The sequence below is a fragment of the Bubalus kerabau genome, chromosome 9, assembly GCF_029407905.1.
Source record: "Bubalus kerabau isolate K-KA32 ecotype Philippines breed swamp buffalo chromosome 9, PCC_UOA_SB_1v2, whole genome shotgun sequence".
Lineage (NCBI taxonomy): Eukaryota > Metazoa > Chordata > Mammalia > Artiodactyla > Bovidae > Bubalus > Bubalus kerabau.
Window position 1 is genome coordinate 90014580 of NC_073632.1, and position 23869 is coordinate 90038448.

The window sequence follows — 23869 nt, forward strand, 5'->3', positions numbered from 1 at the left end:
TGCAGCCTACCAGGCTCCTCCACCCATGGGATCTTCCAGGCAAGAGGACTGGAGTGGGTTGCCATTGCCTTCTCCAAAAATCAATGCTACCTTAGAGCATTTCCTTAGAGGATGACAAGTGACTGTATCTATGATCATAAAATTATATCATAAAGTACTGTCAAAAGTACTGTCATCTCCCTTCTTCAGACCAGGTTCTGTAAATATAAACTAGGTAAGAATTTTTTAAATAAATTTTTGTTTGTCAGTTTAAAATAGTAAATATCTTTATTGTGAGATATTTTCATGCAATCAGAATAGAGTTTAATTCAACATTTTTTTCTTCAAGGATGATTTCAGAAATGTATCTGTCATATAGTGTGGCAGACATAATAAGATTCCTTTAAAATGTGTGTACCATTTGGCTACCTTTCTCTTTCCATATATGACCTTATTTATGATGAATTTGGTGTCATGTATTTTTTCCTTTTCCTAATGGCTGCTTTCTGGGATCTTTTTTTTTTTTTTTTTTTTTTAATGTAATGCCTCCTCCAGTGGAAAAGGTCAAGAACCAGTGGGATAACACCCAGCACGGTGTGGAGTTAAGACGGCAGCAGCTGGAGGACATGATTATTGACAGTCTCCAGTGGGATGACCACAGGGAGGAGACTGAAGAGCTCATGAGAAAGTATGAAGCTCGCCTCTATATTCTTCAACAGGCTCGAAGGGATCCACTTGTCAAACAGATTTCTGATAATCAAGTAAGTAAGGCTCATTAGTTACTTTCTGGCATTACCAATTTGTGGGATATGCTTTTTTAGTCTATTGTTAGCCATAATTTTTAGGACCCTTGTCATAGAGTTTTCCCAAGTGCGTAGAATGTAAATGTATGTAAATTTATGTAAATGAAATTTATGTAAAGAATTTGACCAGGAAGGTTTTTTTGGAAAATTTCCAGAGTAATAACGAGTAGAAAGGTACTTGTATGCCAGAATTACAGTTCACTGACTCTTTGCAGATGGAACACACCCATGAACCAACATCTAGAAAGAAAACACCTTCAGAATCCCAGGAATCCTCCTTTTGCTTCCTTCTGTATTTACGTTGAAGGTCATTTTTATTTATGAAATCTCTCAAAATTTTCATGAGGGCTAAAGTAGTGAACGACGGCTTCTCCAGTGACACTAGTGGAAAAGAACCCTCCTTCCAATGCAGGAGACTTAAGAGATGTGGGTTTGATCCCTGGGTCAGGAAGATCCCCTGGAGGAGTGCATGGCAGCCCACTCCAGTGTTCATGCCTGGGGAATCCCATGGACGGAAGAGCCTGGCAGGCTACAGTCCAGAGGGTCACAAAGAGTCAGACGTGACTGAAGAGATTTAGCAGACATGTAGTGAACAAATCAAATATTAAGTTTAGTTTCTTTTAATGCCTTTGTAACCAAACTGTTTTATCAGTGTCATCAGAGCAAATACCTTTTTTATGATTAGTTTGATTATAGAGTTGATGATATTGAATACTTATGGTACTTCAAAGTGCTACATTAAATCTCTCTACAATCATAGAAAATATTCTTGAATTGGAGGTTATGGTTGTTAGGTTATATTGTGGTGTAACATTGATTTGCTCTTCAGATAGCCTAGATGAAGGTGTATGCTTGTGAAGGATATAATATAGAATATACGGGGAGCAAAATCTGAAACAGGACAGCATGTTTTTATTCTTCAGACCTGTAGACTTTCCATGATTGCTATTTAAAAATCAAGTGGCCAGGTATTCTGGTTTTCTGGATCATTCTCTATCTATCTCTACGCTGTCTGCTATGCTATCACTATCGTTCTCTATGTTATCTGCTGATTTGTTTTAACCAAATGACTAAAAAAATAATAATTAGCAAAGCCCTTGGACTCTTAACCAGAGGAATACAATTGAAAGTGATATCAGTGTTTCAATCATTATATTCAGAATATTCTTTTCTAATTAGCAGCATTAGCATGAAAAGGGAAAAAGATATGACACTGAAAGATGAACTCCCCAGTTTGGTAGGTGCCCAATATGCTACTGGAGAAGAGTGGAGAAATAACTCCAGAAAGAATGAAGTGATGGAGCCAAAGTGAAAACAGTGCCCAATTATGCATGTGACTGGTGATGGAGGTAAAGAAAAGTGCTGTAAAAAACAGTATTGCATAGGAACCTAGAATGTTAGGTCCATGAATCAAGCTAAATTGGAAGTGGTGAAAAAGGAGATAGCAACAGTGAACATTGACATTTTAGGAATCAGTGAACTAAAGTGGACTGGAATGGGTGAATTTAATTCAGATGATAGTTATATCTATGACTGTGGGCAAGAATCCCTTAGAAAAAATGGAGTAGCCATCATAGTCAACAAGAGTCTGAAATGCAGTGCTTGGGTGCAATCTAAAAAATGATAGAATGATCTCTGTTCATTTCCAAGGCAAACCATGCGATATCACAGTATTCCAAGTCTGTGCCCCAACCAGTACTGCTGAAGAAGTGAAGTTAACAGTTCTATGAAGACCTACAAGAACTTCTAGAATTAACATCCAAAAAAGATGTCCTTTTCATCATAGGGGACTGGAATGCAAAAGTAGAAAGTCAAGAGATATCTGGAATAACAGGCAAGTTTAGCCTTGGAGTACAAAACAAAGTAGGCCAAAGGCTAACAGAGTTTTGCAAGGGAATGCACTGGTCATAGCAAACACCGTCTTCCAACAACACAAGAGATGACTCTACACATGGACATCACCAGATGGTCGACACCTAAATCAGATTGATTATATTCTTTGCAGCCAAAGATGGAGAAGCTCTGTACAGTCAGAAAAACAAGACTGGGAGTTGTCTATGGATCAGATCATGAGCTCCTTATTGCCAAATTCAGCCTTAAATTGAAGAAAGTAGGGAAAACCACTAGACCATTCAGGTATGACCTAAGTCAAATCCCTAAAGATTAAACAGTGAAAGTGAGAAACAGATTCAAGGGATTAGATCTCATTGACAGAGTGCCTGAAGAACTATGGACAGAGGTTTGTGAAATTGTATAGGAGACAAAGATCAAGACCTTCCCTAAGAAAAAGAAATGCAAAAAGGCAAAATGGCTATCTGAGGAGGTCTTACAAATAGCTGAGAAAAGAAGAGAAGTGAAAGGCAAAGGAGAAAAGGAAAGATATATCCATCTGAATGCAGAGTTCCAAAGAATAGCAAGGAGAGTTAAGAAAGCCTTCCTCAGTGAACAATGCAAAGAAATAGAGGAAAGCAATAGAATGGGTAAGACTAGAGATCTCTTCAAGAGAATTAGAGATACCAAGGGAATATTTCATGCAAAGATGGGCTCGATAAAGGAAAGAAATCGTATGGATCTAACGGAAGCAGAAGATACTAAGAAGAGGTGGCAAGAATACACAAAAGAACTATACAAAAAAGATCTTCATGACCCAGATAAGCACAATGGTATGATCACTCACCTAGAGCCAGACATCCTGGAATGTGAAGTCAAGTGGTCCTTGGGAAGCATCACTACGAACAAAACTAGTGGAGGTGATGGAATTCCACTTGTGCTATTTCAAATCCTGGAAGATGATGCTGTGAAAGTGCTGCACTCAATATGCCAGCAAATGTGGAAAGCTCACAGGACTAGAAAAGGTCAGTTTCCATTTCAATCCCAAAGAAAGGCAATGCCAAAGAATGCTCAAACTACTGCACAATTGCACTCATCTCACACACTAGTAAAGTAATGCTCAAAATTCTCCAAGCCAGGCTTCAATAGTATTTGAACTGTGAACTTCCAGATGTTCAAGTTGGATATAGAAAAGGCAGAGGAGCCAGAGATCAAATTGCCAACATTCATTCGATCATCAAAAAAGTAAGAGAGTTCCAGAAAAACATCTACTTCTGCTTTATTGACTATGCCAAAGCCTTTGACTGTGTGGATCACATTAAACTGTGGAAAATTCTGGAAGAGATGGGAATACCAGACCCTTTACCTGCCTCCTGAGACATCTGTATTCAGGTCAAGAAGCAACAGTTAGAACTGGAGGTGAAGCAACAGACTGGTTCCAAATTCAGGAAAGGAGTACATCGAGGCTGTGTATTGTCATCCTGCTTATTTAACTCATTTACAGAGTACATCATGAGAAATGCCGGGCTGGATGAAGCACAAGCGGGAATCAAGATTGCTGGGAGAGATATCAATAACCTCAGATATGCAGATGACACCACCCTTATGGCAGAAAGCAAAGAAGAACTAAAGAGCCTCTTGATGAAAGTGAAAGAGGAGACTGAAAAAGCTGTCTTAAAACTCAGCATTCAAAAAATGAAGATCATGGTATCCGGTCCCATCACTTCATTGCAAATAGATGGGAAACAATGGAAACAGTGAGAGATTTTATTTTTGGGGGCTCTAAAATCACTGTAGACAGTGACTTCAGCCATGAAATTAAAAGATGCTTCCTCTTTGGGAGAAAAGCTATGACCAACCTAGACAGCATATTAAAAAGCGGAGACATTACTTTGTCAACAAAGGTCCTTCTAGTCAAAGCTATGGTTTTTCCAGTAGTCATGTATGGATGTGAGAGTTGGACCATAAAGAAAGCTGAGCACCTAAGAATTGATGCTTTTGAACTGGGTGTTGGCGAAGACTCTTGAGAGTCCCTTGAACTACAAGGAAATCATACCAATCATTGTAAAGGAAATCAGTCCTGATTGTTCATTGGAAGGACTGATGCTGAAGCTGAAACTCCAATACTTGGGCCACCTGATGTGAAAAACTGACTCCTTGGAAAAGACCCTGATGCTGGGAAAGATTGAAGGCAGGAGGAGAAAGGGATGACAGAGGATGAGATGGTTGGATGGCATCACTGACTCGATGGACATGAGTTTGAACAAGCTCTGGGACTTGGTGATGGATAGGGAAACCTCGCATGCTATAGTTCATGAGATTACACAGAGTCAGACATGAGTGAGTGACTGAACTGAATTAGCAGCATGGTTCTGTTCTTCTGGTACTCTAGGGTGGGTTTTTCTGCTAGTTGCTACAAAAATTATGAGAACATTCATTTGTCATTTAGGTTTCATGGGGAGTATCTTGATGCAGGCAGAGAAGGCAATGGCACCCCACTCCAGTACTCTTGCCTGGCAAATCCCATGGACAGAGGAGCCTGGTAGGCTGCAGTCCATGGGGTCGCTAGGAGTTGGACACGACTGAGGGACTTCACTTCCACTTTTCACTTTCATGCGTTGGAGAAGGAAATGGCAACTCACTCCAGTATTCTTGCCTAGAGAATCCCAGGGACGGGGGAGCCTGGTGGGCTGCAGTCTATGGGGTCGCACAGTGTCGGACAGGACTGATGCGACTTAGCAGCAGCAGCAGCAGCAGCAGCATTTTGATGCAAGGGCTCTCATGGAGAAAAAAAAAATGTACCATAAAGCCAGTGCCTATGGACACACAGCATCAATATAATTTATTCAGGCACTCTCAGTAACCCTTGCTTCACTACTGAATTCACCCAACAGTTAACTTTGTAAGCAGGCATAGTGATCCAGGGGCAAGAAGATTTCCATATTGTCGACATTTCTGTATCTCCAAGTGCATATAGAGGAACTAACTCTATAGTAAATTCATTCCTATGAGATGCATATTCCTCTTACAATCAGATGCATAGCATTTGTAATGAACAAGGCAAATGGTTCGAGGAATTAGAATATATCAAAGAGGAAAAGATAGTAATCTTTTAACACCATCTGCTATGTACTTGCTATGTACTTGATCACTTTTCACTTCCAAAATTATTTTTGTTTGAGCTTACATGCAAGAGTTTGTCTTATAATGTGTTCCTTTCTTTTGATATCTGTGTCTGAAACATATTAAAACCTATTGAAAGGACCAAGTGTTTCGGTCATATTTGTAACTGAGTGATCAAGTCTTAATGATTACATCTGAAATTACACCTTAGATGCTGCTTCAAGAACTGGCTGCTGGAGATGGTGTTGTAATGGCGTTCGATAATGTCCTGCAGAAACTTCTGGAAGAATATGGCAGTGATGACACAAGAAATGTGAAAGAAACCACGGAGTACTTAAAAACATCGTGGATCAATCTAAAACAAAGGTATTGCTGAGGCCTTGACTGGTGTATGTGTGTATATTGTCAAGTTGACAATTTGATTGCTTTGGCTTTCTCATGGAAGCATGTAGAAGATGTCCCTACTAGATGCATATTTTATTATTTTTTTTAAAAAATATTATGTTGTACCAAGTTAGTATTATCACACTTAATATAGTGTGATATGTTAGCTAACTGAATTTCTTCCATGGAGTTTTTCCTTGAGTAAGTCTAAACCTTGACAGTGATCATTTTATGAGTTCTGATTTTCTTATGCCTCTCAGCATTGCCTAGAATACATTTGGTGGTACTCTGATGGTCAGGAACACTTTGGTATTATGGCAGCTCAGGGTAACATTATCCCTAATAGTGAAACATGTGCTGTGTGGCCAGGTTATCCTCATTTGAGGCTGAGAACACATGGATCCACACTAGACTCCTGAAATATACTAAGTGTATATTGGGCTCCAACTCATTTATTATCTTCTCTTTCCATTACTCTGTCTTGTCAGTATGTTTGGAGCAGTCTAAAATAGCATGTGTTTATAGGAGAAATTTTTCTGTCACTTGAACATCTAGAATTTGAGGCAGTGTTAACAGTGGTTAGCATCTCTTTAAGGCTGCATATTTATATTCATCTTCAGTAAAAGAAAGTGTGTACTTCCTGCATAGTACTGGGAATACCTGTGTCGAAATGAAATGATGGCTTCACACACATCTTATATATTCAGATGCAAATGCCTGAAAGCTAATTTGATATCAAAACCACATTTATTTTGCAGTGAATAAAATGGAACACTTTATTATACATATTAGTGGTAATGAATTATAGCCAAATGTTTAGTAACAGTTTGATCTGGATGTATTTTGTACATTTTTAAAATGTCATTTTTAGTTAGAATCTATATTGTAAATTTTGGGAAACTCAAAGAAAATTATGAGGCAGTTCATGAACATGAATATGTTGCTCTGTCTCCCTTGGATTCTGGAGAAAATAAAAACAAGTGTAGGAAATAAAAAAGAAAACTCTGAAGTAGTTAAAGCAGAATATAGTTGCAATATTGATCTTTCTAGCATTTTAGAATAACTGCTTTTCTTTTGTTGTGACAAGTAATTTGGGCATAGTAAGGATTCTAAAAAAAAAAAAATAAATAAAACTAAGGCAGGGAAGAAGGGGAATTAAAAGCATCTTTAAAGTACAAACTTCCATTCTGGGGATGTAATGTAAAGCATGGTAATTGTGGTTAACATTACTGTATTGTGTATTTGAAAGTTACTAAATCTTAGAGGTTCCCATCACAAGAAAAATCTGTAACCATGTGTGGCCATGGATGTTAACTAAATCTGCTATGCAAATCATTTTGAAATATATACATGTATCAGATCATGGTAAGCAAATATAGTTGCATACGTCAATTGTATCTCAGATAGAAACCCCAAACGTAACACTGAGAGAGATCATCCTTAAGCGTACTTCGCCTGTGTTTCCAAATATTCCATCTGTAAGAATTATGACTTTGTTTGTATTGTAAACAATACCGGAAAAATTGATCGCTTTGGAATGTGTGGCCTGCTTTATTTAGCAACTCCAGTTCTTTTTTTTGCTTTTACTTTGTAAATATTTTAAGACAGCCTACAGCAGTAGTTAGATTAGATGGAAGAGGCAATTAAAAATGAATTATATTCCAAGGTGATCTTTCATTTATCAAAGCTGAGACGACCACAGTGTTCCAGTTTCATAGTAGCTAACAAGTCATTCTCTTTATTTTCTTTCTGCATTTCGGGGGGAAATAAATAAACATGTTAATATTTAGATATGATTTAGATATATTATTATCTATAAAGCAGAGAAAATACAACAAAATTGTGGCTCACAGAATCCCAGCATGAATAATAGCTCTATTGCTAGGATTTTCTCTTTTAAACAGAATGATATTTACAATTTTTAACTGTTTAATTGGAGATGTCTCTAGAATATAGAAATCTTTCCTTGCCTTCTTAAGTATAGTACGTGAACCTATATTAAACATTTTTTGAATTCTTGGCATTATTGTTATAAAGATAGAATTAAGGAACTGTAAGAGCTGTACGTGACCTTATAGTTCACGTAAACTGGTGTTTCTTAACCTTTTTGTCGTTATAGTGATAGTGAAGTCGCTCAGTCGTGTCCGACTCTTTGCGACCCCATGGACAGTAGCCAACCAAGCTCCTCCGTCCATGGGATTTTCCAGGCAAGAATACTGGAGTGGGTTGCCCTTTCCTTCTCCAGGAGATCTTCCCGACCCAGGGATCGAACCCAGGTCTCCCGCACTGTAGGCAGACGCTTTACTGTCTGAGCCACCAGGGAAGGCCATCATCCCCCTAAAAGAACATTTTCAGTTTCCTGCTCCCAGGACGTTGTAATACTGTGATCTGTCTTGGTACTTTATAGTTATATGATTTCTTTCTAAAAAGAGTCAATTTTTCTCACTCCCTCTACCACCTCACCCCACCAAAAAACCATTTATCTCTTCCATTGAGAATACTTGGTTTACTCTAATGCTCTTAGGCTCAGAGAAGGTAAATGACATGTTCAAAGGCACAGAGCAGAGCCAAGATGACATTTTTCTAAACTGAATTGTGACACTGCTCTCCATGTTCTGGAGAATTGGTAGCAAATTTATTCAGGTTGCTATGCTTTGTGAGATTCTGTGCTTTGTTTTTAATGTATAAATTTTGTTGGGCATCTCCTCATGGTCAGGCTCTGTGCTAAGCTCTTCCCTTGTATTATTTTATTCTCACAACAACCACAAGAGATAGGCAGAATTTTCATCAATGTTGTCAATGAATAAACTGAAGCAGAGAGAAGTTAAGCAAGACCTAAGATCACACAGCTCATGTGGACAGAGCTGAGCCTGGAATCCAAATCTTTTTGCCTATGCTGTCAGGCTCTTACCTTCCTTTAAAGTAGTATTATTTTTCTTCTTTGTTATCAGAACTTTAAGCTGTTGCTGATGACGGCTCTGTGTACCCATCTCTTGGATCTTTGGCATTCCAGTTACTGGTTCTTATCTGTGTTGAGTTTAGAAACCTGATCTGATTCAAGATACGGGAGCATCTGCTATGAATAAATGTAACTCTTCCAGAACGTGGTCATTGTGTCTGTTGTAGTGGCTGTGGAACAGCCTTATACTGTGGTTTTTCCCTTATTGTCCAGCCATATTCTGAATGTACATCATTGTCAGCCAGATTCTGGAGGGGTGAAAGGTTGTTAGATTGCCATGGAACACTGTTATTGCAGCATAATGTGTGAAGTTTAATATCAGCTTTCAAAGGAAATGTTTTGTCTGAATTGCAGTTTGACTAAGTAATTTGGCCATTCACAGTTTCAGGTCCACAGTCCCTTATCTGTCATACCAAAATCCAATAGGCTCTGATAACTGAATGCGTGGAATTGACATGAGGCTATTTATTATACTCTTTATTTATCCTGCTTAGTGCAAATAACTTTGTTCCTAGCTGCAGAAATATTAATATGTTTGCTACTTCAGACTGTAGTTGGGGTTAATATGCAGTTTAGATACATTCATAATGGTTTCCTAATGTACAAAAAATTTCTTAGTTCTTAAACATAGCTGGCTCTCGATATTTTGGATTCTGTAACCAACAGGTCTGTGTCTAACATTTTAAACTAATTGAAATACCTTGTGCTTACTTGTGGCCAACTCTTTGTGACCCCATGGACTGTAGCCTGCCAGGCTCCTCTGCCCATGGAATTTCCCAGGCAAGAATACTGGAGTGGGTTGCCACTTCCTACTCTAGGGGATCTTTCCTACTCAGGGATCTGACCTGTGTCTCCTGCATCGGCAGGTGGATTCTTTACCACTTAGGGCCACCTGGGAAGCCTAGGACATATGTTGACTACCATTCTTTTCACTGGTGAATTTTTTTTTCTTACATTTCTTAATGCCCGTTAACAAATTCTGTAGTGCACATCGAGATAATGATAGTTGAAAGTTACTAATAGTAACTTTTGGACTGTAGATGCCTCAGTTGGATCTGAAATGTTATTTTAACCCTGGAGTACATATATTCATGTATATGTGTGTGTATATACACATACACAGATACTTGCACACATACATGTGCACACAGTTATTTATCCTGAAATATTGTGAGGGAAATGAGACAGTATAACTTTATGTTATAAAGAATAAATGATCCTATAGATCATTAACTACTGGATATTTTTCTCTTTGTCCTCATTCCCTGGAAGCCAGCTTTTGCTGCCTACTTTAAGGCATTTCTTGGTTTGTATAGGCAGGACAAAAAGCACACTGGCTATGGTATCTGATAGTCCTTGATTGACATCTGTACTTTATTCACTTATTTGTGTGAACTTTGACCAAGTTATTTCAATTCACTGAGTTTCAGTTACTTGCTGCTTCTTCTTGTTCATTGTTTTAGTCACTAAGTTATATCTGACTCTTTGTGTCCCCATGGACTGTAGCCCACCGGCCTCCTCTGTCCATGGGATTTTCCAGGCAAGAATACTGGAGTGGGTTCCTCCTGCAGGGACTCTTCCCAACTCAGATATCAAACCTAAATTGGCAGGTAGATTCTCTACCACTGAGCCCCCAAGGAAGCCCCCACTTGTACAGAACATAATATCTAATGAGTGAGACTATTGTGAAGATCAAAAATTATGTATAAAAGTTCCTTATACATGGTACATGCTCAACAAAAGATTACCCCAAATTATTATCATCTGCTCTGTTATACTGTGTCTTCCTTGTAAATCCATTGGCCTTCAGTCTGTTTGACAGTACTGTCTGTGGTTAAATGAGCGGAAGGCTGAGTCATCCTCAGTTGTTTGTCTATAGTCATTTTGAATAGTCTCTGCTTTAATTAGTGACAAAATAGTTGATGATCTGATTTACTGAGTACAGTATAGATTTTCTAAATCTTTATTAACAGATGGAACTTTTAGAAAATGCAACTTTCTTGGTTGGAGTCCTTGTCTGTTCAGTCTGCTATAACAAACACCACAGATTGGGTGGCTTATAAACTACAGAAATGGAAGTCTGAGATCAGGGTGCCAGCATGGTTGAGTGGGGACCCTCCTCTGGACAGACTTCCTGTTCCCCCATGTGGCAGGAGGGAGAAGAATACTCTCTCAGGCTTCTTTTATAAGACCATTAATCTCATTCATGGTGGCTCTGCCCTCATGACCTAATTGTCTTTCAAAGCCCTCAGTTCAGTTCAGTTCAGTTGCTCAGTCGTGTCTGACTCTTTGCGACCCCATGGACTGTAGCCTGCCAGGCTCCTCTATCCATTGGGATTCTCCAGGCAAGGATACTGTAGTGGTCTCCTCCAGGGGATCTTCCCATCCCAGGGATGGAACCCAGGTCTCCCTCATTGCAGGTGGATTCTTTACTGTCTGAGCCACCAGGGAAGCCCAGCAGTGTAGCAAAGAGAATATTTAAAGAAAGAATGGAGAGAAGAAAATGTTTCTAGCAAGGAATGATCCATTGTGTTTCATTAAACTGAGAAATCCAAAAAGATGACGTAACACTATTCCTGGAATTCCACATCTTGGAGATGAAAAGAACAATTTCAAGGAGTGATGAAGTAGAAGCTAGAGAGTTAGGTGAAGTTGAGGAAGTAGAAACAGTTTGTGGGACCATCTATAGTGAAGTTTGTTGTTAAGAGGGACAGAGAGATTAGGTAGTACCTGGAAGGCAATGAAGGGTAGAGAGAAGTGAATAACTTTTCTTTAAAATGGAGAAAAATAAAGCATGCGAATGTGTTCATGGGGTTGATCTAGTAGAGTTATGATTCAAGACTGAGGAGAGAAAGGAAGAGAAAAGAAGTCCTTCTGTTGATAAGAAGGCGAGATCTGTAGAAATGAGTTTGGTAAGAGCTGGGATGCTTTTTCCATTATGACAGAAAGGCAGTGAGAAGATGAATGCAGATGTCCGTGGCCTGGAGCTTTAGTGGTGGGAAGTTGAAAGATTCTTAGTGCAATGATGTCTGCTTTCTTCATGATCCATGAGGCATCCTCTTAGTGAGGTTGGAGGTGGGACTGAGAGAAGTTTGAAGAAAGAGGATCGTTTGTAAAATCAGTCTAGGTGGATGGGACAGATAGCTTCCCAGGAGAACTTCAGTGCTGGGCAGTGCTGGGTCCCTATTTGTGATCTCTAATACATGTAAAGGAAAGATAGTCCTGTTGTAGTGCCCTTTAGCAATATGTATCTACTTGGAGGTAAGTCAAAAGAATGCAGATGAGAACAGTCTTATGGACTCTGTGGGAGAGGGAGAGGGCGGGAAGATTTGGGAGAATGGCATTGAAACATGTAAAATATCATGTATGAAATGAGTTGCCAGTCCAGGTTCAATGCACGATACTGGATGCTTGAGGCTAGTGCACTGGGACGACTCAGAGGGATGGTATGGGGAGGGAGAAGGGAGGAGGGTTCAGGATGGGGAACACATGTATACCTGTGGCAGATTCATTTCGATATTTGGCAAAACTAATACAATTTTGTAAAGTTTAAAAATAAAATTAAAAAAAAAAAAAAGAATGCAGATGAAACACAGAGAGGCAGTTGGGGAGAGGAAGGTACTTGTAAGGGAGTGGAGACTGGGACACTTCTAGTCCATAATGGTGTCTATCATGTCCCTTTCCCTGCGGGGTGAAGTCCCTCACTGGAGCCTGTGGCTTGTTAAGCAGATCTTGAGTTCAATTTCAGACTCTACTTCATTGTTGAGGCAGCGAGCAGTGTCCGTGTGCCATTTCCATGGACCTGGAGGTTAGCATATGAACACAGTGGAGAATGTCTTCTGCTTTGAAGGAGTGGGATTTTGTCTGGAAGATGGGAGAACAATGGCTTGGAAAGTAACCATGAGAAGGAGGCAGACCCTCATGTGAATGCTTTACCCCAGGCATATAAGGTCCGAGAGAAAAAAGAAAAAGCTTTTTAAAAGTTCGCAGATAAATTCATGGCCTTACGGAAACCAATTTCAGTTGACAAGGTGAAGGGATTGATCTGAGGAGTCTGCCAATAGTAGGATAGGTTTCCAGGTTTAATGGAAGAAGGGTTTTGAGGGTAGATTGGGGAAGGTGTGGAGTAGTGTTGGGGTGTGGTTCAGTATTGTTGGCTAATGAAGATCAAATATTTTGTAGTGACATAGTGAAATTAAATTCTTAGCAGCCAAAGATGGAGAAACTCTATACAGTCAGCAAAAACAAGACCGGGAGCTGACTGTGGCTCAGATCATGAACTCCTTATTGCCAAATTCAGACTTAAATTGAAGAAAGTAGGGAAAATGACTAGATCATTCAGGTATGACCTAAATCAAATTCCTTATGATTATACAGTGGAAGTGAGAAATAGATTTAAGGGATTAGATCTGATAGATAGAGTGCCTGAAGAACTATGGATGGAGGTTCATGATATTGTACAGGAGACAGGGATCAAGACCATCCCCATGTAAAAGAAATGCAAAAAAGCAAAATGGCTGTCTGAGGATGCCTTACAAATAGCTGTGAAAAGAAGAGAAGCGAAAGGCAAAGGAGAAAAGGAAAGATATAAGCATCTGAGTGCAGAGTTCCAAAGAATAGCAAGGAGAGGTAAGAAAGCCTTCCTCTGCGATCAATGCAAAGAAATGGGAACACCAGAATGGGAAAGACTAGAGATTTCTTCAAGAAAATTAGAGATAATTAGAGATACCAAGGGAACATTTCATACAAAGATGGGCTCGATAAAGATAGAATTGGTATTGACCTAATAGAAGCAGAAGATATTAAGAAGAGGTGGCAAGAATACACAGAAGAACTGTACAAAAAAGATCTTCACAACCCAGATAATCACGATGGTGTGATCAATCACTCACCTAGAGCCAGACATTCTGGAATGTGAAGTCAAGTGGGCCTTAGAAAGCATCACTATGAACTTAGTGGAGGTGATGGAATTCCAGTTGAGCTATTTCAAATCCTGAAAGATGATGCTGTGAAAGTGCTGCACTCAATATGCCAGCAAATTTGGAAAGCTCAGCAGTGGCCACAGGACTGGAAAAGGTCAGTTTTCATTCCAATCCCAAAGAAAGGCACTGCCAAAGAATGCTCAAACTACCGCAGGATTGCACTCATCTCACACTCTAGTAAAGTAATGCTCAAAATTCTCCAAGCCAGGCTTCAGCAATATGTGAACCGTGAACTTCCAGATGTTCAAGCTGGGTTTAGAAAAGGCAGAGGAATTACTAACATCCGCTGGATCATGGAAAAAGGAAGAGAGTTCAGCAAAACATCTATTTCTGCTTTATTGACTATGCCAAAGCCTTTGACTGTGTGGATCACATTAAACTGTGGAAAATTCTGAAAGAGATGGGAATACCAGACCACTTGACCTGCCTCTTGAGAAACCTGTATGCAGGTCAGGAAGCAACAGTTAGAACTGGATATGGAACAACAGACTGGTTCCAAATAGGAAAAGGAGTACGTCAAGGCTGTATATTGTCACCCTGCTTATTTAACTTCTATGCAGAGTACATCATGAGAAACGCTGGGCTGGAAGAAGCACAGGCTGGAATCAAGATTGCTGGGAGAAATATCAATAACCTCAGACATGCAGATGACACCATCTTTATGGCAGAAAGAGAAGAGGAACTAAAAAGCCTCTTGATGAAAGTGAAAGAGGAGAGTGAAAAAGTTGGCTTAAAGCTCAACATTCAGAAAATGAAGATCATGGCATCCGGTCCCATCACTTCATGGGAAATAGATGGGGAAACAGTGGAACTAGCACCAGACTTTATTTTTTTGGCCTCCAAAATCACTGCAGATGGTGATTGCAGCCATGAAATTAAAAGACGCTTACTCCTTGGAAGGAAAGTTATGACCAACCTAGATAGCATATTAAAAAGCAGAGACATTACTTTGCCAACAAAGGTCCGTCTACTCAAGGCTGTGGTTTTTCCAGTGGTCACATATGGATGTAAGAGTTAGACTGTGAAGAAAGCTGAGCACCGAAGAATTGATGCTTTTGAACTGTGGTGTTGGAGAAGACTCTTGAGTCCCTTGGACTGCAAGGAGATCCAACTAGTCCATCCTAAAGAAGATCAGTCTTGGGTGTTCATTGGAAGGACTGATGTTGAAGCTGAAACTCCAATACTTTGGCCACCTCATGTGAAGAGTTGACTCATTGGAAAAGACCCTGATGCTGGCAAAGATTGAGGGCAGGAGAAGAAGAGGATGACAGAGGATGAGATGGCTGGATGGCATCACCGACTTGATGGACATGAGTTTGGGTAAACTCCGGGAGTTGGTGATGGACAGGGAGGCCTGGCGTGCTGCTATTCATAGGGTCACAGAGTTGGACACTATTGAGCGACTGAACTGAACTGAATTGACTTAGTGCAAAGGGAAATAGGATGTGGTGTTCTGAATCCTCTGGAGAAGGCAGTGGCAACCCACTCCAGTAGTCTTTCCTGGAAAGTCCCGTGGATGGAGGAGGCTGGGGGGCTGCAGTCCATGGGGTCGCGAAGAGTCGGACATGACTGAAGCAACTTAGGAGCAGCAGCAGCAGTGCTGAATCCTCACAGGGAAGTAGTTCTGTCTTGAATATTTATGCAGTGGGGGTGGGGAACTTTTCTTAAGCTTCCAAGTGATGTGACATTGGCAGCTTAGAACAATCTCCTTAAATTCAGTGGAATGAATTTTTAAGTGCTTGATGAGAACCCAATATTTAGGTAAAAAAGATTGGTCACAAAATGCCATAGAGGGTTGAGAATGTCTCCAGTGACTAATTCATCATCAAATCCACTGCATTTCTTCACTGCATTAAAGCGTGCTTTTAATATATTTCCTAGTTAAATGATATTTTATACACCAAAGGACAAATTACCTTGTGAAGGTACTCATTGGAAAGCTTAAGGAATTGTTTCATTGCAAGTTTTCTACATGCCACTCAAACTACTGATGCTACTATTTTCCACTCTAGAAGAGAAAAATGTATTTAAATCTCATGTAACTGTAAAGGTCGCCTTTAAAGTATACCAAAATTTAGCAAGACACATCTCTAGATTTGCTAAGACATTCTTTTCCATTGAAGTCTTTAAAAAAAAGAAGATTCACCTATTTACATTCAGACACTCTTTTGACTAATGATAAGCATGTGCATATTAAACAATATTATATCTTATAGATTAAAAAATGAGGTATTATTTAACATTTAAAATCACATTTTAAAAAAAGTCAGTTATGTGGGTGACCATGTTTTGTAATGCTGCAAAATGACTGTAAGCTATTTTGTAGCATATCAGCTAGTTGCTTGTATAACAGACTTCTCTTTAAAAAATAAGCATTTGCATTTAAAAAATCCCAGTTCCTTTTAATATGAACTATTATAAATTGGTCACCCATGCATTCCTTAAATCTTTTATGGAAAGTTATTTATACTTTTGTTCTGTACCATTTCTTCCTCTAAAGAATTCTATAATCTGTTACTTCTGTGTGAACAAAAACTTTTTATTTCTGCTTATTAAATTATCCTTCTAAACATCAAAGCTTGTGTCTTTTAGATTTTCAGCCTATCTTTATGCTTTATGATTTGTGGATTTTGAAAGATTAAAAAAAAAAATCTTCTGTATCTTTGTCTAGTAGCCACAATTTCCTGAACTTAAAACTATTTCCGATTCATTGTCAGTGTTCCTTCTGCTATACCTTCTCATTTACATTTCTCAGAACTTCCTCCAGCTCTGTTCTGATCTTTCTTGACATGTAGCAACCAGAAGTGCCAGATAGGAGCTCTGCATTGAGAATCGTGGCCTAGTGTAAATTCAGTGCTGGATGTGATGTTAGGACTGAATCGTCCACATTAGTGCTTCCTGACCTCTTTGCTGTCTGCACCACAGATCCATTCCCATAAGTAACATTTTATTTACGTGCAGTGATTCTTCATGAAGCTGAATTTGAGACTAGGGATGGAGTGAGAATGGATAAACTTGCAGTGGGTTTTATAATCTCTGATGGACTCTGCAGTTTTCAAAGGAGCCCTAGAGATTCTGATTCTGACATGGGCCCTTTACTCAACTAGCCCAAGCTCCATAGAAAATTGGAGATTTGAGTGATTTACCCCAAAGCATATATCTAGTAAATGGCAGAGGTGGTAAAATTAGGTGGTTTCCTTCTGAGAGCAGTGTATAAATGGCAGTAAAAGTAACTTAGCCTATGTCCTGGAGTGTGCATACATACTCCTGAGCCTCTAATTTTAGTGACTTTTTTTGCCTTAGGTATGATAAATGATGTGAAATTTCTAAAGATTCTTGTAGTGTTTTGTAGTGTCCAGTGTAACTTTTCTAGACTTTTTAAAAAAAGAATGAAATGAGTGATGTGGAGAACTGATACCTTTGAGCTATGCTCTGTTAGAAATATCATATTAACTTATATTAGTTTCAAAAATAAGACTATAATATAAACACTGTGATTGTGATTTTAAAATGTATATTTATTATAATAACATGAAGATAATTTGGACTTCACTTCTGTATACAGAATTTAGTTTTCTGTGTGTTCACTATTTTTAGTAGTTGATTATGATCATGGTAAGAAAATATGACACCAGATATTTGTGAATTTAAAAAATCCCCCAGGACATTTATTATTAAAGTGCACATTTGCATCCTATAAATAAAATTAATTTCCTAGTATTTCACCAAATTAGGGAAAATCTTTTAAGCCACTGTATTTGTGGTGATTTGTTGTTACAGCAGCAAAGACCTGCTAATAGCCAGCATTAAAGAAACTGGGAATGAGATACCATAGGTTTGGAAGGTGTCTGCACCCGGTTCTGTAAGGGAAGTAGAAATTAACCAGGCGGAAAGGGAAAAGTCAGTGGGAGGAGGGAGGAGTAAAGAAGGATATTTAAAGTAAAAAATAAAGCTCTAAATGTGAAATAGCAACCACTTTGAGGGTTAGTCATTGGTTCATTTTTGTAGGTAGATAAAGCATGAGGCTTGGAGTGATTAAATAATCTTAGGAGAAGTAAGCAAGGCTCAGATTGTGGAAAACCTAAGTGCCAAGTGGACTTTAAGTATGATGAAAATTATGTGGGAGGAGGTGGGTACTGCCCTAGCTTTTACAGCTAGTTAGTGGTGGAGCCATATCTGCCTTGATTCAAAACCTGTATTCTTTTTACTGTCAGTTCAGTTCAGTTCTTTTTGCTTTAGTAACCAACAAAGTAGACGTCTCTTAACCATCGCCTAAAAGTTATTTTGCAGCAATTTCCTACAAAGTGAATATTTTTAAAGGACAAACTCTTTTCCTACTGATGACTAGTAGATAATTTGACAGTTTTATAGTAAATGCCCTAGTTTCTGAATTCGGAATGTTCTGCTGGTTACCAGAGTGTGCTGCTGGTATTAATGCAGCTCAGTGGATCCAGTACTGTCTAAGGTCAAGTGCTCATGATCCTCTTACCTCCCTTTTCCTTTGAAGCATCATTTTATACTTTTAACCTCCCCTGCTAGGCTAGTCCTTCATGCTTGTTAAGTATATAAATGACTCTTATATAGAGACTCTCTGAGTTCACCCATGAGGTTCTTAGACGTTTGTGTCCTCTTCCTTCTTCCTTAGTCTGGGCATTCTTAGGATTTAATAGAGCTAATCTGTAATGGTGTGATTTTTACATTAGCTGTTTGCCACATAACCTGTTATGTACAAGTTATGTACATCTTTATTCTTAAGAATATAGGACACTTATTATGTAAAATGAAAGTGTTTGACTTCACTAAATTTTATAACTACTAAATTTTATGTGTTCTTAAAATAAGAATAGTCTGCTAAATTTATAATGACTAAATTTTGTATGAATGTTCTTAAAATTAAAATCATTTGCTCGTGGTTGATTACATGTGCATGTGTACTCCTTTAATTCTGATACTTTTTTTGGTGCAGCCTTTGTTTGGCTATTCTTAGTATTTTTTTTTAGTTGATGTTTTAATAATTGAAAATATGGGCAGGGTTAGGTGGAAGACTAAACACCATCACCACCAACCACGCAAATTCTGGTGATAACTTCTAAATATTAAAAAGAAATATATGCATATGATTAAAAATTCTTTAAAAATTGAAAGATTTATAATTCAGTAATCCCCTCCAAACAAATGAGTTCTGTTCTGAAAGCATGTTCATAAGCCCAATTTGCTTGTTAATTTCAATGAAGTTAGTGTGGGTACCTAACTAACCCAATCAGCTATATAGTACTGTATTGTAATAAGTTTAAAATACTTTTCCCACAAATAATACATAAAAAACAAGCAAACACAAAAAATAGACACTTTTAATTTTACCGTACAGTACCTTGAAAAGTTGAGTAGTCCCAGCTACATCACTGCCTCTTTTATGCTTGTTTCCAGTCATTCTGGGCTTGAAATAAAGGTACCATACTACCGTACTCTACACAGCACTGTAAGTAAAGTACATAAGAAGAGCCACTTGTAGAGGATGCACGCACGCACATGCAAAGTATGCCAGGCATGTGAACTAGCTTTCATGACTAGACATGGAAACGCACATTTGCATCTTTGAAAGTTTGCAGCCTGAGGTTCACATGTAGGGGACTTACAGTGGTTCTCTCACTACTCACCACAGCCCTCTCCCTAGGGGCAACATTTTTCCTCTCCTTGCTTGATCATGTTAATTCTATTTTTAATTTTTTGAGGACTTGCCATATTGTTTTCCATAGTGTCTGTATCGTCTTATCATTGAATTTTTAGAGAAGCAGATATTCAATGTTGACAGTATTATGTCTGTCTAAGCATCATTAACAGCCAAGCACTAACATTTACTATAATTTTGTTTCTTTCTTTACCTGAAATTAATAATTGCCTTGTTTTTATATACTTAGTTTTCTTTGCACCTATTGCTAATTCTTCCCACATTTTCCATGGCCTGACAGTACAATTTCCTACAAGGTCAATTACATTAAGCAGTCTATCACTTCTAATAATTTTTCTTGCAGACATCTCTTCTGGAAGCAGTTTTCAAAGCCTGGTGCACAGGCATTATCCTAGGGATTTTCTGTGTTTTCCTCATAGGATCTCATGGAGTTTTTTGTTAATTTGTTTTTGTCCTTTTTTTTTTTTTCTGTTAGGATGTGAAGTTGATTTTAATGTCATACTAATGTTAAGAGAGTGCAGACCTCAACATATTTGACATATGACACATAAGTTAAAATTACAGTACTTTTCACAAGCTTAACCTGTGTACCCATAATAACACCTGGGTTTGTCCACTTTTCAAGACTCTGTTTTGCCGGAGTGTCTTCTTTGTTAATTTTGTCAAATTGAAATGAGAAACAGAGCAGTTGGTATGATGAAGACAGGCTTCATCTGAACCGATTTGAATATATAACCCTTTGTCTGAGATCTCCTTTCACCATTAACGTGAGAACCTGTTTACTTCTCCATGTGTTGGATTTCTTGTTTTTATGCTTCTTAATATATTGTCTTCTTTCTGTATTTACAAACTGAATATTCTAGAGGCCTTCACTCTGTAGCTTCTTGAAAAGTGGTATTTGGGAGGTAATTTTGAAGTCCTGTTATAAAAAGATTTTCATTATTTTATAAATGCTATTATAATGCTATAATAGCGACTTACTTGTAGCTCAGATGGTAGAGAATATGCCTGCAATGCAGGAGACTTGTGTTTGATCCCTGTGTCAGGAAGATGCCCTGGAGAGGGAAATGGCTACCTACTCCAGTATTCTTGCCTGGAGAATTCCATGGACAGAGGGGCCTGGTGAACTACAGTCCATGGGATCACAAAGAGTCAGACATGACTGAACAACTTACACAGAATGCTATAATAAAGACTGAGAAATATGGAGACGCAAAAGACTGCTTTTGCCTATTGTGTGTTTATGGAACTGGGAGAAAGACAAGAAATCTCTATGATATAGTTAAAGTAAAATGTAAGAGTGAGATAAGATCACAGTCTAAGGGTTTTTTCAGGATACATGTGATAAATTTCTGAAGAGGAGTTTTGACCTTTTATGAACTCTGGGCAAGGAAACCTAATTAGACTGAGATGTTTTGGAGGAAGTAGTCCTTAACCCTTAAAGGACTGAAAGGATTTTGATAGGTGAAGATAGTCAGAAGGACATTTTTTTTTTTTCAAATTAGTTTATTTATTTTAATTGGAGGCTAATTACTTTACAATATTATGGTGGTTTTTGCCATACATTGACATGAATCAGCCATGGGTATACATGTGTACCCCACCCTGAACCCCCTGTCTCATATCCCTCCCCATCCCATCCCTCAGGGTTGTCCCAGCGCACTGGCTTTGAGTGTTTCAATGCATCAAACTTGGACTGGTGATCTGTTTCACATTTGGTAATATACATGTTTCAATGCTATTCTCTCAAATCATCTCCTCCTTGCCTTCTCCCACAGAGTCCAAAAGTCTGTTCTTTATGTCTGTGTCTCTTTTGCTGTCTTGAATATAGGGTCGTTTTTACCATCTTTCTAAATTCCATATATATATGTTAATGTACTGTATTGGTGTTTTTCTTTCTGACTTACTTCACTCTGTTTAATAGGCTCCAGTTTCATCCACCCCATTAGAACTGATTCAAATGTGTTCTTTTTAATAGCTGAGTAATATTCCATTGTGTATATGTAAAACCACAGCTTTCTTATCCATTCGTCTGCTGATGGACACCTAGGTTACTTCCACATCTTAGCTATTGTAAACAGTGCTGCGATGAACATTGAGGTATATGTGTCTCTTTCAATTCTGGTTTCCTTGGTGTGTATGCCCAGGAGTGGGATTGCTGGGTCAGATGGCAGTTCTATTTCCAGTTTTTTAAGGAGTCTCCACACTGTTCTCCATAGTGGCTGTACTAGTTTGCATTCCCACCAACGATGTAAGAAGTTTCCTTTTTCTCCGCACCCTCTCCAGCATTTGTTGTTTGTAGACTTTTTGATAGCAGCCATTCTGACCAGCGTGACATGTTACCTCATTATGGTTTTGATTTGCATTTCTCTGATAATGAGTGATGTTGAGCATCTTTTCACGTGTTTGTTAGCCATCTGTATGTCTTCTTTGGAGAAATGTCTGTTTAGTTCTTTGGCCCATTTTTTGACTGGGCTGTTTATTTTTCTGGCATTGAGCTGCATGAGCTGCTGGTATATTTTTAAGATTAATTCTTTGTCAGTTGCTTCATTTGCTATTATTTTCTCCCATTCTGAAGGCTGTCTTTTCACCTTGCATATAGTTTCCTTTCTTGTCCAAAAGTTTTTAAGTTTAATTAGTTTCCATTTGTTTATTTTTGCTTTTATTTCCATTACTCTGGGAGGTGGGTCATAGAGGATCCTGCTGTGATTTATGTCAGAAAGTGTTTTGCCTATGTTTTCTTCTAGGAGTTTTATAGTTTCTGGTCTTCCATTTAGATCTTTAATCCATTTTGAGTTTATTTTTGTGTATGGTGTTAGAAAGTGTTCTAGTTTCATTCTTTTACAGGTGGTTGACCAGTTTTCCCAGCACCTCTTGTTAAAGAGATTATCTTTTCTCCATTGTATATTCTTGCCTCCTTTGTCAAAGATAAAGTGTCCATATGTGCATGGATTTATTTATCTCTGGGCTTTCTATTTTGTTTCATTGATCTATATTTCTGTCTTTGTGCCAGTACCATACTGTCTTGATGACTGTAGCTTTGTAGTATAGTCTGAAGTCAGGTAGGTTGATTCCTCCAGTTTCATTCTTCTTTCTCAAGATTGCTTTGGCTATTTGAAGTTTTATTCTATTTCCATACAGATTGTGAAATTATGTATTCTAGTTCTATGAAAAATACCGTTGGTAGCTTGATAGGGATTGCATTGAATCTGTAGATTGCTTTGGGTAGTATGCTCATTTTCACTATATTGATTCTTCCAATCCATGAACATGGTATAGTTTTCCATCTATTTGTGTCATCTTTGATTTCTTTCATCACTGCAGGAGGACATTTTTATGTGAATATAAAATTTTTATGTGGACATGGTATTAAAAATATTCTAGAGGAAAAGGAATCTCCCACTTTTATTTGAATCATTGGAATGAAGTACTAGGTAAAGCTGGAAAAGTAAATTAGTGATAGGTTATGGAGGATTATTATTGAGTTCCAGGAAAGCAATTTCAATTTGTTCTGTAGGCAGCCAAACACTGTTGGAGATTTTTCAAAAGTAAGTGTTGAGATGAGGTTGATGACATTCCAGAATGTTATGTAAATGGGATCACAGTATGTAGCTTTTATGTCTGGCTTCTTCCATTTAGCAAAATGCATTTGAGGTTCCACCCATGTTGTTGCATCCTTCATTAGCATTTATATTTTTACTGCTCAGTAGTATTCCATTTATGCATATGCCCCAATTTATCTATTTATGGGTTGATGATATTTGAGTTATTATCAGCTTTAGACCATTATGAATAAAGCTGCTATGAACATTTGCATTTAAATTTTGTGTGGACATGTGTTTTTATTTCTCTTGGGTAAATACTTGGGAATAGGATTCCTAGCTTGTATCTTTAAGTGCATGGTACTGCCAGACTTTTTCAGGATGGCTGTACCATTTTATACACCTGCCATCAACTGTGAGAGTTGCAGTCATTACACTTTGTAATGTTACCAGCAGTTGGTTTGGTCATTTTCTTAAAGCCATTCTAATATGTAGTGATAGCTCATTGTGGTTTGAGTTTACATTTTTCTGATGATTAATGATGCTGAGCATCTTTTCATGTGATTTTTTTTTTTTTT

The 23869-nt window shown here is 38.2% G+C and overlaps 1 protein-coding gene across 10 annotated transcripts in view; it reads left to right on the forward strand.

Moving 5' to 3' along the window:
• Positions 1-23869, forward strand: part of UTRN (utrophin) — a 565993-nt gene that overhangs the window by 271388 nt on the left and 270736 nt on the right. For all 10 annotated transcript variants that reach the window (XM_055535865.1, XM_055535867.1, XM_055535866.1 and 7 more), the window contains 2 exons: positions 535-740; positions 5947-6101. In XM_055535865.1, coding sequence (XP_055391840.1) covers positions 535-740; positions 5947-6101 — 361 coding nt within the window. The remainder of the gene's footprint in view (positions 1-534; positions 741-5946; positions 6102-23869) is intronic.